Raw genomic sequence first — 15,925 nt, 5'->3', positions numbered from 1 at the left:
TAGCCATTTGAAAGTATACAGTTTATTGGCTTTGCATACATTCACAGTCCTGAGCAATTACCACTTCTGTCTAGTTTGCACACATTTCAGCACCCCCGGAGAAGACCCTGTGCCCATTAGGCAGTCTCTGCCTCTCCCCCTTCTTTCTTCGTGTTAACTTTTTTTACTTTTACATTGTCTTTTCACATGATACGTGATACAGGAGATGCTTATTACCATATCCATCTTTGATTTTCTAAAGACAGAGAGTGCTTTTATCCCATGTCGTATGTGTACAATTTGTGTTTTATTTATGGCAAACTGAAATGTGCTGAGTATCTAAATCAGACTACAAAACATGGTTAATTTTTGTCAAATGAAATTAGTATATGTTGTACAGTCATCATAATTCTTTTGTGCTTTCCTGCAGTGTCTGTATTGTTATGTTTACTTTAGCAGGACTCGTTTTGATAGGATGTATACACACATACAACCATTTCATTGTTTAATTACTTAATAGCAGTATTGTTTTTTTTCTGGATAGTTTCCACAGTTTCCTTACTACCTAATTATTTATACAAGCCTAACTGTTGTGATACAGCAATGGCACATAACTTTCTTTATTGGACCCCCTCTCTTTCACCTTCTAGATCTTAGATTCTTAAGCCCCCCAAATAATATTTAACCCTTGTGAAAGATGTTGTATTTTGTGTTGTTTTTATTTCATTTCATTTTATTTTTATTTTATTTATTTTATTTTTTTATTTTAGAGAAAGAGAGACAGAAGGCACATGTGAGGGAGGGGAAGGTGATGGAGGAAGAGGGAGAGAGAGAATCCTTAGCAGGCTTCATGCCCAGCCTGGAGCCTGATGTGGGGCTTGATCTCACAACCCTGAAATCATGACCTGAGCTGAAATTGAGAGTTGGACACTTAAATGACTGAGCCATCCAGATGCCCCTATATGTCGCATTTAATTGTTATCCCCAGATAATAACACAACAATAAAACTTATTCTTTTTTTGTTTGTTTTGTAACATTAAAACACATCTTCAGTTCTAAATTTAGGTCCAGAGTTACTTTGAAACTAACAGCTTCTAAAAAGCATTATCTAATTAATGTTGATTTCATTTTCTAATGACATGGTACAAGTCCAGTTTATCCCTAATATTTTATATGCAGAAGAACGTACTTTCATTCCAAATGACTAAATTAGTGTTACCACCTCCAACGACGCTTGATTTCAGTTTAGAAGTATTAATTGTAATAAAGAATGAACAGCCTGAGGATTTGAGGAATTTCTACACTGCTTCTTCCTGTGCCAGTTTAGAAATGACTTAGGAGTTAGTAATATGGTGTGGGGGTGGGAATGGGAGTTTTTCAAGTTGGAACACTGGTGCTCATTAGCATCTTTCAAACTCTAATGCTGTTTTGTTTCAAATAGATTTATTACACTGTCTTTCTCCCCAATTCACTGCAGTGTGTAGAAGGCTCAGTTGGAACCAACAAAAGAGATATATAACCCTGGAACCAATTAGCATAGCTTACAATGTTCTTAATAGGCTTATCTACTGTATATGGGACTTGGGAAAATGACTTAACTTTTATGCTTCCTTGATCTCTAGGGAAGGGTTTCAGCCTCAGCTGCTTTATACCCACAATGTAAACTTCACATATTTGATTTTCAGCTCTCTGATAGAAAACCTTCTTTACAATTTGATGGCTCCAGGGTGCCGTAGTCACTCACTTGCAGCTATTCAGTTATTTGCACAGGGTCTGTTGATGCGTGAGAAGAGGGCACATGTGACTTGGTCCTGGGGCGACTCGCCGCCCTCCGCCGGCGTGTGGGACAGGGCGCAGGGCTGCAATTTGTTCAGCTAGTGTCGACTCCTGGGGCGCGCCCCTTCTTTCTGACTCCTCCCTTTTAGCCTTTGTCCTCACTCTTTTTCCTGCTTGTCATTGAACTTTGGTCCCTCTTTTGTCCTTGGAAGGTATAAATGATGCCCATTTCCCCTCTTCCACTACATCTTCCCACCCGTACACAAAAAGGGTTTCTGTCGGAGGAAATAAATTGGGTATGTTGTTAGTGACTTTTATTTCCGAGAACAGGCCGAGCCCCGCTGTACTCAGTAGAGCATGTCGATACCACAGACAGGTGGTGGGCTGTACCTCTTGTGATTTTTGCTTTTTAAGTTAAAATCATCTTATTTTGTCTTACGTCAAAAGAGGTATTTGTACTCCTACTTTCCTTTTATAAAGGCTTCTATTATAAAGACAGGAAAGTGATAATCCAATTACTGCAATATATGATATTCCATTTCAATAAGATAAGTTTTACCACCTCTTGAAAGTATCTTTGTTAAGAGATCAGAGTGGGAAGTCGGAGAGACTTGCCTTGGTTGTTGACTGTTTGACATTAGGTATGTTACTTAACTACTCTATGTCAGTTTCCCCATCTGTCAAAGAGACAGTAATCACAGGATCCTTGTGAATCGTCATTCAAAGCTACTGATAACAGTCTCTGCTTTGTAGTAACTTTCAAGACTAGGTATGTAGCGGTGATGCTGATAGAAACCTTTTTAGATGATAGAGTAAAGGAGCCTGGGATCCTAAGAAATAAATGTAAGGCTACGTGGACTAGATCATTAAGGACGCTCTTGACCAAGAAGTTGAGAAAATTGTATACGGTAAGGCAGCCTGTTCCTTCCATAAATTCTATACACTGTAGAAAACTCTCCCTCACATCTTAATATCCTGATGCTGTATTAGCCTAGTATTTGTATCTGAGGGGTGGAGATTGGGTACCTTAAATAAATGTTGGTCTTCACAGGTTTCTAGTTGGAAGCGTGAATTTATCCTGTTTTCCCCCTTTTATGTTGTAGATTTAGGTTTATGTATTATCAGCAATGTTGGCTTTTCAGAGGTAATAAGATGTGTTAGAATACCGGATGTGTTCTGAACAGCGGAATCTTAAACCACATATGCCAGCTGCATAGAAGACACACAGTATGTGTATCTGTGATGGGGATGGGAGCCTCCTGCGGGAGTTGCTGGATTTTAGTGAGAGTGGAGGGCCAGTTTTCTTGGTAGGAGACTGTGTTTGTAGCCAAGGTGACTGTCTAGATTCTCTGCGACCCTGTATTTCAGTGAAGGCAGTGAGTACTATGGGGGTGGGGCTGGGGTGAGGAATAGAGCTGGTTACTAAGGCATTTTGAAACAAGGCTGAAGAATGATTTTATTTGCTGTAAAAAATAAGTTTTACAATAGACCGACACCAGCTGAAGGCTCTGGTGGTAAACTGAACCCTTTGGCTTCTGGTTTTACTAGAGAAACAATTTCTGGGAAAGCTAGTAGGCTTTACCCTAACACATACAAATACGCATATAATGACTAATTATTTCTGGTCCTTTACATATATTTTAACTTAACAACCTCCTTTATCTTTTGGTGAAAAGAATTGATAAAAATAACTTCAGCCTACTCCAGCAATTTAATTTAAGTAGTTGGTCTAAGAATAACTTTGTTAGGGTGGTGAGTTTAGGGGGAAAAAATATATATGTATCTATTCTGCATAGCATACTTAATAAAGTAGTAAGTGAGAGATATGTTAAATTGAACGTGTTTTTCTGAAGTTAGGCATAATCCTATATATCCTAAAAAATAATATTTTAAGACGTTAAAGACTGTGCAACCACTGGAGAGTAGACTTTAAAAAAGTAGGTGGCAAAGAATTTTAAAAGAGTAGTATATACATTTAGTTGAGAAGGCAAACTTGATTTTGTGAGGAAAGGTGATCAATCTTCTATTTGTGTTTAATTTTGAGTCTACATTAACCACATGATTTAGCTTTCCTTCTGTGTCCTTTCTTTAATAGGACTGTGGTAATGCAGTATATTGAATGATGCAGCATTATTTGAAAAATATGGCCATTTCACAAGTTAGAGCCAAACGGATAGGGAAGTACATGGGGTATTTGAAATCTCACAGCCTTCCAGAACCATTTCATGTCCGGAGTAGTTGTTGTGCTCCTTTAATATAGCACAGTGGGGCAATGAAATCAGACAGGCCTCGGTTTAGAGCCTTTGCTTCATAGTAACCATGCAACCTTGACAAATACGATTAACCTCTGAGAACCTCAGTGTTCTTATTTGTTAACTGGCCATCATGGAACCTGACACAAAGAAATCACTGGGGAGAAAAGTTTCCTCCACTTCTCTATTAGATAGTGTATTTGAAAGCACTTTGCACAGTATTTAGCATTTAGTGGGTGCTTAATACATGTAGCTGTATAAATGTAGGTTGAATTTCTTTAGTCTCTTACCTTTTGCTGTCAGTCCCTCCCCCCATACATACTGTTACTGTAGCCAACAACTTATAGTAACCGAGGATATGCATTCTGTTGGATTGTCAAATATTTTGTTACCCAGCAATAGGAAACAGTTCGAAGGCATGGAAGGAGTCCTGCTCTTGTGGTCTTCTGCCCTGTGGAGGGGTTCTTTGGCTGACCTCAGGATGAGCCCTCCACCAAACTGATGTTGGGGCTACTTCGGGGTGCCCCGCTGCCCACAGCCATGCTAAACCTTGGGGGGCCACCAAGGTTCAGTTTCAGCATTTCTTTCAGAGACCTTCTCGGAGGTTGTGAGGGGCGTCCTCAGCAGCCTCCTTGGCTGAACCTCGGTTGAAACTTCTGCCAAGCACCTTTCTTCCAGGCCAGTTCTGCTAAGAAGCAGAGCGGTCTAACGACTAGGAGCAGGTCACCTTGGGGGTCTGGGATGCAAGTGTGGGCTCTGCACCTTAGCCGCCGTGAGCTATGTATGACCTTGAGCAAGTCCCTTAACTCCTTGAACCCTTAGTTTCCTCTCCTGGAAAGTGGGGATCTGAGAGTGTCTGCCTCATGCTTTGGTGAAATTCTGTTTTAATCATCATATAAGTAGATACAAGCAGCTCAGAATAGAAGTTAGCAATGATATTAACAAACAGTTTTAAGGTAATGTCGTGTCACACAAGGCTACATGTTGGTTGGTTGGTGCTACTATGATTTACATCACCAGAGTACCTGAAATAATAGTTTTTAGTTGTCTTTCAAGCTGAAACTACTTACACTATACCATTCATACTTTATAGAGTTCATTATTTTCCCTGCCTTGTTTTCTGCAACACTGATTGCCATTTTTATAACACTATAGATGTTCTGCAAATGATTTTGACATTTTTATATCATTGGAAAATAATTTGTTGAAATGTTGTATTTTATATAGCCTGAGTGCTACTGTAAGGTTATGTATTGCTAATTATAATTTTAAGAAAAGGGTAGGGGGCTATCATCTCATTCATTTTTTTAACTTTTTTTACTCATGAAGGTAATCCTTATACTTCTATAATATAATGAATCTGGGAGTCACTCTTACATACTTCAGAAGAATAAGCCTTCTTGTTGTTAAAGTAAATAAACTGGCTGAATTTCTCATAGAAATGACCCCATGGTATCATGATTTGTGGTCTTTTTAGGAAGCACTTGCTATTTTCTTCATGTGTCATAATATATATTGGTTGCTGTGTGAAATAAGGTCTAAGGCAGATAAAAAAAAAGTCATGTCAAAAGCATATGTAAAAACATAGCTCAGTGCCTCTCTTTTCCACATTCTGTGAATTATATAGGAAATCAGTTCCTAAGATAATAGGCTGTAGTTCATCAGCCTTTGAATTATTTGACAGTGGTTTGCTGGCTTATTCATATATTCACTGCATATTTTTGAGGGATTTTAGGTAGATAGAACCAGGAAATATTAAGTCATTTTAGGCTCATGTGGGAATTTTGGATCATGTGATGTGTATAAAATTCTGTGAAGCTTATAGTTCATAGGTACCATGGATGTCTCTAAGTTTTTGTTTGCAGAGCAGTTTTTTAAAAAAATAGTTCTTTTTAATATGACTGATCCCATCTTTATTATCAAAGGTGTAGGGGCGCCTGGGTAGCGCAGTCGTTAAGCATCTGCCTTCGGCTCAGGGTGTGATCGCTGCGTTCCGGGATCGAGCCCCACATCGGGCTCCTCCGCTGGGAGCCTGCTTCTTCCTCTCCCACTCCCCCTGCTGTGTTCCCTCTCTCACTGGCTATCTCTCTGTCACATAAATAAATAAAATCTTAAAAAAAAAAAAAAAGGTGTAAAGGCTTGCTACTTAGAGAAATTGTGACTAAGGAACATCCAGAGGTAAAGAAAGTATGCATTTGAAACAAATCCAAGCAACGATGATATTTGCAGGGAGAAAATTTGCTTTCAAGAGCAGTTATCTTACTTGATGCATTGAGAAAAGCCCATGTTACATTTGTAACTCCAACAAAAAATATCATTCCTCCCCGTTACAACATAAAGTCATTCCCTTCTGCCAGCCTGTGTATCATTCTAGCTGATGCTCTAGTTTATAAAATATTTTCATGGGAGAATTACTACCAGAGAATTCTATCTATAATTTTAAAACTTCCCTAGAATTATTACGCTTTTGATAACACTGATGGAAAATATACCCAATGATGACCAGTGTACTCAGTCCTGCAAACCAGAGGTCAGATGATGACAGACTGGTGGTATAAAGGCCTTCCTTGATAGGAAATCGCTTGGGTTTTTTGCTTCCGGACTCCCTGCTGCAGGAGGGAAGGCCGTGCCCTGCTGTTGCTCAGAGGTGAGAAGTGAGTTTTTTGGACTAAAGAAGCATTTTCGAGGGAATATGTGCAGAGGTTGGATAGAAATATGGGAGAATAGAAATACTTGCTGCCGTGGCCTCTTGTCTTTTAAGTTTTGGGAAAGAGGTGTCCTTGGTGGGGCTGCCATAACGAAATACCACAAACTTAAGAAGGTGCGGAAAGCAGAAATGTATTGTCTCCCCGTTCTGGAGGTAGATGTCTGAAATCAAAGTATCAGCCGGGTTGGGTTCTTCTGAACGCTGAGAGAAGGATCTGTTCATCGCCGTCCCCTAGCTTCCGGCGTTTTGCCGGCATCTGTAGCATTCCTTGGCTTTAGAAACATCTCCCTGATCTTGCATTTGTTTCCCGTGGCATTCTTTTTCTGTGTGTGACTGTGTCCAAATTTCTCTTCTTTATAAGGACACCAGTCACATTGGATTAAAGCCCACCCTTGTGACCTCATTTCAACTTGATTATCTGTAAAGATCCTGTCTTCAAACAAGGTCACATTTGGAGGTACTGGGGATTAGGACACTATATACCTTTTATGGGAGAACACAGTAGTACCTTAACAAGAGTCTTGCTGGTAAACCCCTGAGAGTTGCTTGCTGGGGCGTTGTGTCAGTGAGGGACATGAAGAAGCGTAATGGCGAGTTTTAACGAGGACGCAGGCTGGCAGTTAGGCTTGCTTTCTTGTTAAGGGTCTTAGGCCCACAGGCATACACCTAACTGTTCAACCTCACTGATGAATCTACTAATTGTGATCAACTCCATTGCTGTGATTAATACTCTTAGAACAGTTAATTGTGCTCAGATGTCTTGCTCTCTAGCTTTTATGAGTAAAGAAATAGAATATCTTTTGCACACACGCACGTGTGCACGCATGCACAGAGTCCCAGGCCAAGTCAAGTTCCCTGGCCTTTTGTGAGACATAGATAGAACTAAGTAATAAAATAATAGTGATAAATCATAAAGCAAGTAAACAAAACCCCTGGCTCTACTAGCTGTGTGTGACCTTGGGCGAATTGCTTCATCTCTTTAGCCTCAGTTTCTAAATCTGTAAACTGAAGGTAATAATAGTATCTTCCTCATAGAGGATTGCTTCCAGATGAAAGGAGATAATACCCTGAAAACTCCAAGTACAGTGCCCAGCCTGTGGTCCCAGCACACTAAATGAAGGAGAAGGAGAAGGAGAAGAAGAAGGCGAAAAGGCCTCTGCTCCCGCGGATCTCAGACCTTGGGAAGCAGGCCATTTCCTAGAGCTCCGGGAAGCATCTGGCTCCCCACCTTGCAGGGCCTTTCGCCTGTGTCTGTTGCAGTCCCTGACTCTGCCAGGCTTTCTGCTCCCTTCAGTTCTTGTGTCTGGATGCTTGATCTCCGCACTTGGCACCCAGCTGGACATCACGCTTCTTTCCTCTCTTTCAAGTTTCATTCATTGTGTTTTCAGAGCAGAGCTCATATTTTTGTCATTAAAGCAGATTAATGGAGGAAAAGGAGGGGAAAAAGTATAGACAGAGTTTACTTAAGATTCTAAGTAATAAATGCTAGTCAGTAACCACCCCCAGCACCAAAATTCTAATAGTTTTAGTGTTCCCACACTATGAACTTGGAAATGTATGATTTATTCTCACTGAGGAAATAATCAAGATGTCATGTCCGCACTTTTTGCAGCGGTAGGGAGAAAACAGGGTTTGTCCTTGTTGATTTTTAACTGGTAGAGTCAAATCTTATAGAAGCACATTTTTCCCGTTAGCATTTACTTGGAAATATGGAATGTGTTTGTGTGTGGCTTAGAGCTGTCCCTGTTGGTTGTAGATCATTTTTAAACAACAAAGAGGGGGTTAAATCAGAAACACACGTTGGCATGCTTAGAAGGCGTGTTAATGGAAGTTCAGGGTACCAGGCTATATTTTTGTAACTTCTATGTATTTTTTTATCGACTATATTTATTTTTAAACTTTTTAAAGAGGAGGAAAGGGTTTTGACAAATTCCAAAATATTTGACCATCATTTTTAAGAATCTCCTCTGTGTGAGGCTGTATGCATGGGGTGGGAATGAGGAAAGCTTCCAGTGTAATAAGGGACATAAGGCAGTAGACTGAAGTCACTTGAAGGAAAAGAACAGATTCCCAGTTGGGGAATTCAAGGAAATTTTTTTAGTTTTCTTCCTTGAAGGATGAAACTGATTTTGGCAAAGGAAAATAGGATGAAGAGGAAGAAAATTCTGAGTAAACATTGTGACATATACAAAAGTGAAGTACCTGGTTTGATGAATAAAGTTTAGAGGTAATGTTGGAAAAGCTGAATGAGAATGGATTGTAGGCTAGCATTGGCAGGCTCAGGGGTGAGATCCCAAGGTAAGGAAATCAGAGCAACCACTCTACGTTCTGCGGTGGGGAGGCTAGTCTGATAGTGTAGGATACTTAGAGAAGATGGTCTCAGAGTCCTTAAGGAGTCTTGAAGGAGCTTCTCTAGTATTCCTAGTTTATAGATATGAGGGCCTGAATGTTATTAATGGAGGCTGGAATGTGGAGAGAATGACAACATGTGTGAAATATTGTAAAAGTACTGTTAATGAGACTTGATGCAAGTTAAAATAGGAGAAGGAATCAAAGATGGCCCCAGGGTTGTGATCCAGAGTTTTTGGGAAAATGGGGTACCATTAGTACATGCAAGGAATATAGGGAGATGTTCAAATTTGGGTATTTAAAGTTTGAGTGGCTAGGATAACATCATGACATCCAGTTGGCCATACCTAATGAAGCAAGTGGAAATATGAAAGAGACTTGGTCGCTGTAACAAATATTGGACTCATTAAGAAAATTAATTCACCAACCCTTTATTGAGGGTCTGTTTTGTGCTACTTTGGAGACTGTAGAGATGAATGATATGGTTCCTGTCGTTGAAGCATAGGTCATCTAGTGGGGGAGACAGAGGAGTAATAGAGAAATTACGATTCAGCCATTACACTGTATGAACAAAGGCGGGGCAGAGGGTGGGAGCGTGTAGAGGGAGCGGGAAAAGCTAGAGGAATTGGAAGGGAGTCTTTAATTTTGTGCAGTTGAGGTGAAGATTGTCAGATAACAGCAACCTAAGTGGTTCACAAATGATAAAGGATTCAGAAGACTCAGTGTCCTTTACTATTTCTGTCAACAGTATTTTTTTTTTTAAGGGAAAGAAGAAATGACTAAATTAGTCACACAAGTACAGTAACACTTAAAATGATTTAAGTCAAGTAGTTAGGAGTTATGATGATGATTTTTCATGGCACCTACAGTTAGATTTCTCCTCAGCTTGACCACAAGGGCCAAATAAATATTCAAATGATAGTATTTAGCATTTCTATTTATTTCATTTCCCAGGGGGAGAAGAATATACAATGTGGATATATATACACCATTCTTAAATACATGGATTGTGAACATATTTTATCCAGTCTTAGAAAATCCACCCCTACCTTTATGACCCCTAGCACAGAACCCTGTTCATCTGAAAACAGGAATTTAGTTGGTATGACTGATTGATTGAAGCAAACAGGAAAGGGAATGTAGATCCTCAAATTCTCGATAATTAACAGGAATATTCAGAAATATTCTAGGATACAAATGTGCTGCCTCCCTCCATATACAATTTGTAAACCTATGAAATAGACATATAAGGAAGTGATTGTGTTCATTGCCAAATGATTTTTCTCTCTATAAAATAAGGTTTCACCTAGGGTTCCTTTAATTAGGTAGTTTACCCAGTGCATTAAGTGTTCGTTTCCAGACCATTAACTCTTTGACAGAAGGCTGGAGGGGCAGAGAAGCTTCAACCCGAGCGCTAGGAACAAGCCTCTAGACTGTATTGTTCATAATGGAGCAAAAAGAAGGATAACTGGTTTCCTTTAGTGTTGATTGCTGGGAAAATATCATTTCCTTTTCATACCATGTGCTCCCTCTGCGAGATAAAGCAGAGAGGGAAGTGTGGGTTTCATCTGTGACATCACGCACCCAAGTCAGCGTAGGTGTGCCAGAATGGTCATCTGTGAGGCAAGGCCTATTTCTGTAGCTGATGTAAATGATTTTCCATAAATCTGTTTTTGGATCTTAAATTCCATGTGGCTTCTGAATGTGTGGCCAAGTGGCAGGTATGTGGATCAGCGCCATAAGAGGCAAAATCCACCTTCACTGAAGTAACTACAGAATACAAAACATCCAAATTAATTTATTCTGGGAAGCATAAATAGAATGACAGAATATTGATAGAGTCGTCCTAACAGATGTAGTTCAGTGGAGATACGGGCTAGAAAGCAATTATCAGCATTTAAGTGGATATATGAGAGAGCAAAATAAAGTAAAACTATTTAAAATATGCACAGATGATTAAAAACAGGATTACCCAATTTATATTTGTAGCTATCTGAAAGTTATTAGCCCTTTCTTATAATGGGCTCGAAGAAATTTCAGGTCTCATTTGAGACTTGGATAAATTTTAGTTGGATGTAGAAGTTGGCATCTCTAGATTCAATCTTTAAAAAACAATTTTGGCCCTTTCTCTAGGGATTAAAAAGTAACAGAAATTATGAATACAAATTGAACCGAAATTTCCTTAAAATTCCAGATATCTCAGAAGTTAACTAAATCACCGAAAAACAACATGAACTTTCTTTTGAAATGTTTCAAAAGAATGAAGTGGCTAATGGTATAACTAGTGTACACGTATCCTTTCAAAAAAGAATTTCCCTGGTTTTGCGTTACAGTGCTTGCTCGAAAAATAGTGGTCATTATAATTTTATTTTTATATGTAATAAGATAATATTAATTACAATAAAGTGACTTATATTTATAAATCGCTTTGTAGTTTTAAAAGCTTTTTTGTATTTATAATCTTACTTAATCTTTAAAATCGCCAGGTAAGGAATTATTTCTGTTGGCTTGTAGATAGGCAAACTGTCTTGAAAGATCAAGTAAATGAATAATCACGTATTGTATGGTCTCTGTTCTTGAACTTGTTGATTTATTTCGTGTTCAGACACCCTCTGTAAGGACTGGAGACAAAACTTGTACTAACTCTTTTCTGATCCACTGTACTTCCTCCCTGCTATTTGCTACATCTGAATTTCAGTTCAAAATTATAATGTAAGCTTTTCTTGTCTTTTTTTTTTTTTTAAAGATTTTATTTATTTATTTGACAGAGACACAGCCAGTGAGAGAGGGAACACGAGCACGGGAAGTGGGAGAGGAAGAAGCAGGCACCCAGCAGAGCAGGGAGCCTGATGCGGGGCTTGGTCCCAGGACCCTGGGATCACACCCTGAGCTGAAGGCAGACGCTTAATGACTGAGCCACCCAGGCGCCCCTCTTGTCTATTCTGTTTAGATATTATGATAAGCCTTTTTACTAAGCTGAGTTTGGAGTTTTTAATTTATTTTCTTTCTTTTTTTTTTTTAAATATTTTATTTAGTTATTTGACAGAGAGAGCACAAGCAGGGGGGAGCAGCAGACAGAGGCAGAGGGAGAAGCAGGCTACCTGCTGAGCAAGGAGCCCGATGTGGAACTCGATCCCAGGACACTGGGATCATGACCTGAGCTGAAGGCAGACACTTAACCAACTGAGCCACCTAGGTGCCCCTTAATTTATTTTCTAAGAGATTTTTCATTTTTCTTTCCTGTTAACATTTTAGTATATCAGTTTTCCATGATCAGCTTTTTTTTCAAATGTAAGTTTGTATAAACCAAAAGTTTTGTCCATTATTATATCAGATTACACTTAAACTCTTACGTAATCTATCTCCTTGGTATTAGCCACTACTTTAAAGATTTCTTACACTCTTTGATCTGTTATGCACCGATTTTTTTTTAATGGAAAAGAGATATCTCAATTGACTTTCTACCCTGAGAGAAAATGATAAAACTCAGAAATTATTGATTTATAAATATACTACTATTTAGAAATAGTGAAAGCATCCTTTATAGGAAATAAAGTATATTACAGCTAGTCCCTGGTAATATACATTGGCATAAGGAAGAAAATTGCAAATCCAGTTCAATAAATTTTTCTTGAGAGTCTACTGAGTATCATGCTAAGCACATTATAAGATAAACAGAAAACCTCAGATCTTGCTTTTAATGTACTTGTAACCTTGTTGGGAAGACATTCATAGTAAGTTACATGGCAAACCTTACAAAGAGGCGGAAAATAAATGCAACAGAATTCCTTGACTGCCCAGAAGGAGGGAGTACTGAAATCCTCCTGGTGCAGTTTTGGTAGGTTTAAGGGGAAGATTGCAACTCATTTTAGGCAATGAGATTTCTGTAGAGGAAGTGGACATTTTGAGGTGGTTCCACACGATGAAGAAAATCACAGATAGAGTATAAAAATACAGGATATATGACCCAGCAATTGCACTACTGGGTATTTACTCCAAAGATACAGACGTAGTGAAGAGAAGGGCCATATGTACCCCAATGTTCATAGAAGCACGGTCCACAATAGCAAACTGTGGAAGGAGCCGAGATGCCCTTCAACAGACGAATGGATAAAGAAGATGTGGTCCATATATACAATGGAATATTACTCAGCCATCAGAAAGGATGATTACCCACCATTTGCATCGACATGGATGGGACTGGAGGAGATTATGCTAAGTGAAATAAGTCAAGCCGAGAAAGACAATTATCATATGGTTTCACTTATTTGTGGAACGTAAGGAATAGCAGGAAGATTGGTAGGAGAAGGAAGGGAATAATGAAGGGAGGGTAAACAGAAGGGGAAATGAACCACGAGAGACTATGGACTCTGGGAAACAAACTGAGGGTTTCAGCGGGGAGGGGGGCGGGGGGATTGAGCTAGCCTGGTGATGGGTATTAAGGAGGGCACGTATTGCATGGAGCACTGGGTGTTATATGCAAACAGTGTATCATGGAGCACTGCATCAGAAATTAATGATGTACTGTAGCAGTTCAATGAAGTCTCAAAGGATTTAAAAAAAATACAGGATATAGATGTGGCTAGAAATAGATTTTTTTTTTAAAGATTATATTTATTTATTTGACAGAGATAGAGACAGCCAGCAAGAGCGGGAACACAAGCAGGGGGAGTGGGAGAGGAAGAAGCAGGCTCCCAGAGGAGGAGCCTGATGTGGGGCTCGATCCCAGAACGCCGGGATCACGCCCTGAGCCAAAGGCAGACGCTTAACGACTGAGCCACCCAGGCGCCCCAAGAAATAGATTTTTTTAAAAGAGTTTCATTGCTTTTATTTTTTTGTAGTTTTATGGTTTTAGTAACACAAATATGATGTGCACATCAACTGTCTGCCTGTTCATTTTCTTCACTGCTTAGCCTGGCATTGGGTGGTGATTCTGATGACCAGCATGGCTGCTCTCTCCACAGTGGCTTTGCGGTTCTTGGACAAGACATTGGGAGAAATCTCTGCATAATAAGATTTGTTGCACATCGGGAGCACTTCAGGCTCCTTGAAGTTGTGGACTAGGAACTTCCAGAAGCCACTGGACAGCATGTGCCTTGTTTTTTTTTGTTGCTCCTGTAACCAATGTTGGGTGCCAAGATCTGGTCCTTGAATCTTCTGTGTACCCCATCGTAAGTGCCTCTGGGTTTCTGCCATTTGTGCTTAATTTTGACGTGTCAGTGTGACTGGTGCTGGATGAACTTCTTGGTCCTCCTTTTTACCATGTTGGGCTTCACCAGAGGTCTGAGGCCGGCCATGACGCTGGGTGAGAGATGGCTGCCACCTCCACACACAGCACCTCGTAAGAGAGGGCTTAAATATTTTCACAAATACTGATTTGCATTATTTTTCCTGCTTTTGAACCTAAAGTCTCTAGGTATAGATAAGGGTTGAAAGCAGGAGTGGGTTCTATGTGTGTAGTCAGTCCTTGCCAGTTGCCTGGAGCTTAGTGGAGTGTAAAGCTAAGTTGGGGATTCATGTCAGAGGTGACTAACAAATAAGAAACAATCCTTTCTTTCAAATTTTCCCTAGACAGGTGACTGAGAAGAGACATAAGAGTACCATGCTAGGAATGTCTGTGTTTCCTTGAGCCATCTTTTGTATTGGATAGGAATATTTGTATAATTTGGATATTCTCTGAGTACCCTCGCCATGTATTTCCCTGAATCTCTGTCCACTTTGGAAGAGGTGAAACTCTCAGAATTTATATACAGAGCCTTTTTCTGAAGTAACTGGGAATGCTTTGTTCTTATGTAATGGTATTTAGTTTTGTTTTGGATACAAAGAGCAAATGCCATTCACAATCAAAATCTATACAAGCTTAATGAAAGAGAAGACTCAAGTACCATCAATTGTTCTTACATATCACTTTCTTTAAAAACATAGTAAAAGTGGGTATTTTTCCCTTTGCTCTGGTCAAAGGAAGCTTATGCTGATTACTGTCAAATATTAGAAGATTTTGATTTTCTTCAAAGCACAGTGGATGAGATTTTAATTTGTCTTTCATGTGAAAGACAAGGGTGCTGTGTTTATATGAGTTCCACATTACAGGCTGTTCAATTTTAAACAACACAGAAATTAATTATAGCTTACACTAATTTAAAAGAACTATTTAGAAAACAAAACAAATCTTATATAGACAAAATAATGATTCCCAAATTGGGTCTGTAAGACCCTTTTTCAAGCATGGAAAGTTTTATATTTTCCAACACGGTTTTTATGAAACATAAATCAACTGGTTTTTATTTATTTTATGCAGGAAATATTGACTGAGCACCTACTATGTGTTAGGTTCTTCTAGACATTGTGGCACAGAAAAATCTACCCTTGTAGAGATTATATTCTAATAAATTAACGAGGTTTTGTACAGTATCTCTTAAATTTCACAAGAATGGAATTAATTTGGTTGCTTACCATTCATGTTACTTAAACTCATATTATGCATAAATTGTAGTCCGTGTACTACAAAAGAATACAATAGAAAAAATTAGTGTAAATGTGTGTGTTAAGAGGAATATTTTTGGAAAAATTGTTTAAATTGTTTTTAAACAGGACAGATCTGAAGTTTCATGTATCTGCAAATTAGATGAAACTTCAGATCTGTTCTTTGTTTAAATTTAGAAACCCAAAATACAATTCTTTAAGTTACAATGGTAAGAGCTTATATAGATTCTTCTGAATGGAACCATTTATAATGAGAAAAATATTATTTAATATTAGATTCTTGCTGTAGGTAAAATGAGTGCATTTTTTGAGGCTTGCTTGACGTTTTCTATAGCATGTTCTGCTAAGATATTTTAACATCTGAAATTTCATAAGAAT

General features: G+C 38.9%; 1 protein-coding gene across 3 annotated transcripts in view; it reads left to right on the top strand.

Moving 5' to 3' along the window:
* Window positions 1-15,925, top strand: part of TMTC2 (transmembrane O-mannosyltransferase targeting cadherins 2) — a 769,045-nt gene that overhangs the window by 87,909 nt on the left and 665,211 nt on the right. Inside the window, exon 1 of one of the 3 annotated variants that reach the window (XM_048218182.2) lies at window positions 13,723-14,235. The exons of the other annotated variants lie outside the window; for them this stretch is intronic. Coding sequence (XP_048074139.1) covers window positions 14,189-14,235 — 47 coding nt within the window. The 5' untranslated portion in view covers window positions 13,723-14,188. Of the gene's footprint in view, window positions 1-13,722; window positions 14,236-15,925 lie in introns of those variants that run through there. 3 annotated transcript variants of the gene reach the window in all.

The sequence above is a fragment of the Ursus arctos genome, unplaced genomic scaffold (genome assembly GCF_023065955.2).
Source record: "Ursus arctos isolate Adak ecotype North America unplaced genomic scaffold, UrsArc2.0 scaffold_21, whole genome shotgun sequence".
NCBI lineage: Eukaryota > Metazoa > Chordata > Mammalia > Carnivora > Ursidae > Ursus > Ursus arctos.
The sequence above is the reverse complement of the archived record's forward strand: the minus strand, read 5'-3'. Positions and strand labels throughout refer to the sequence as shown.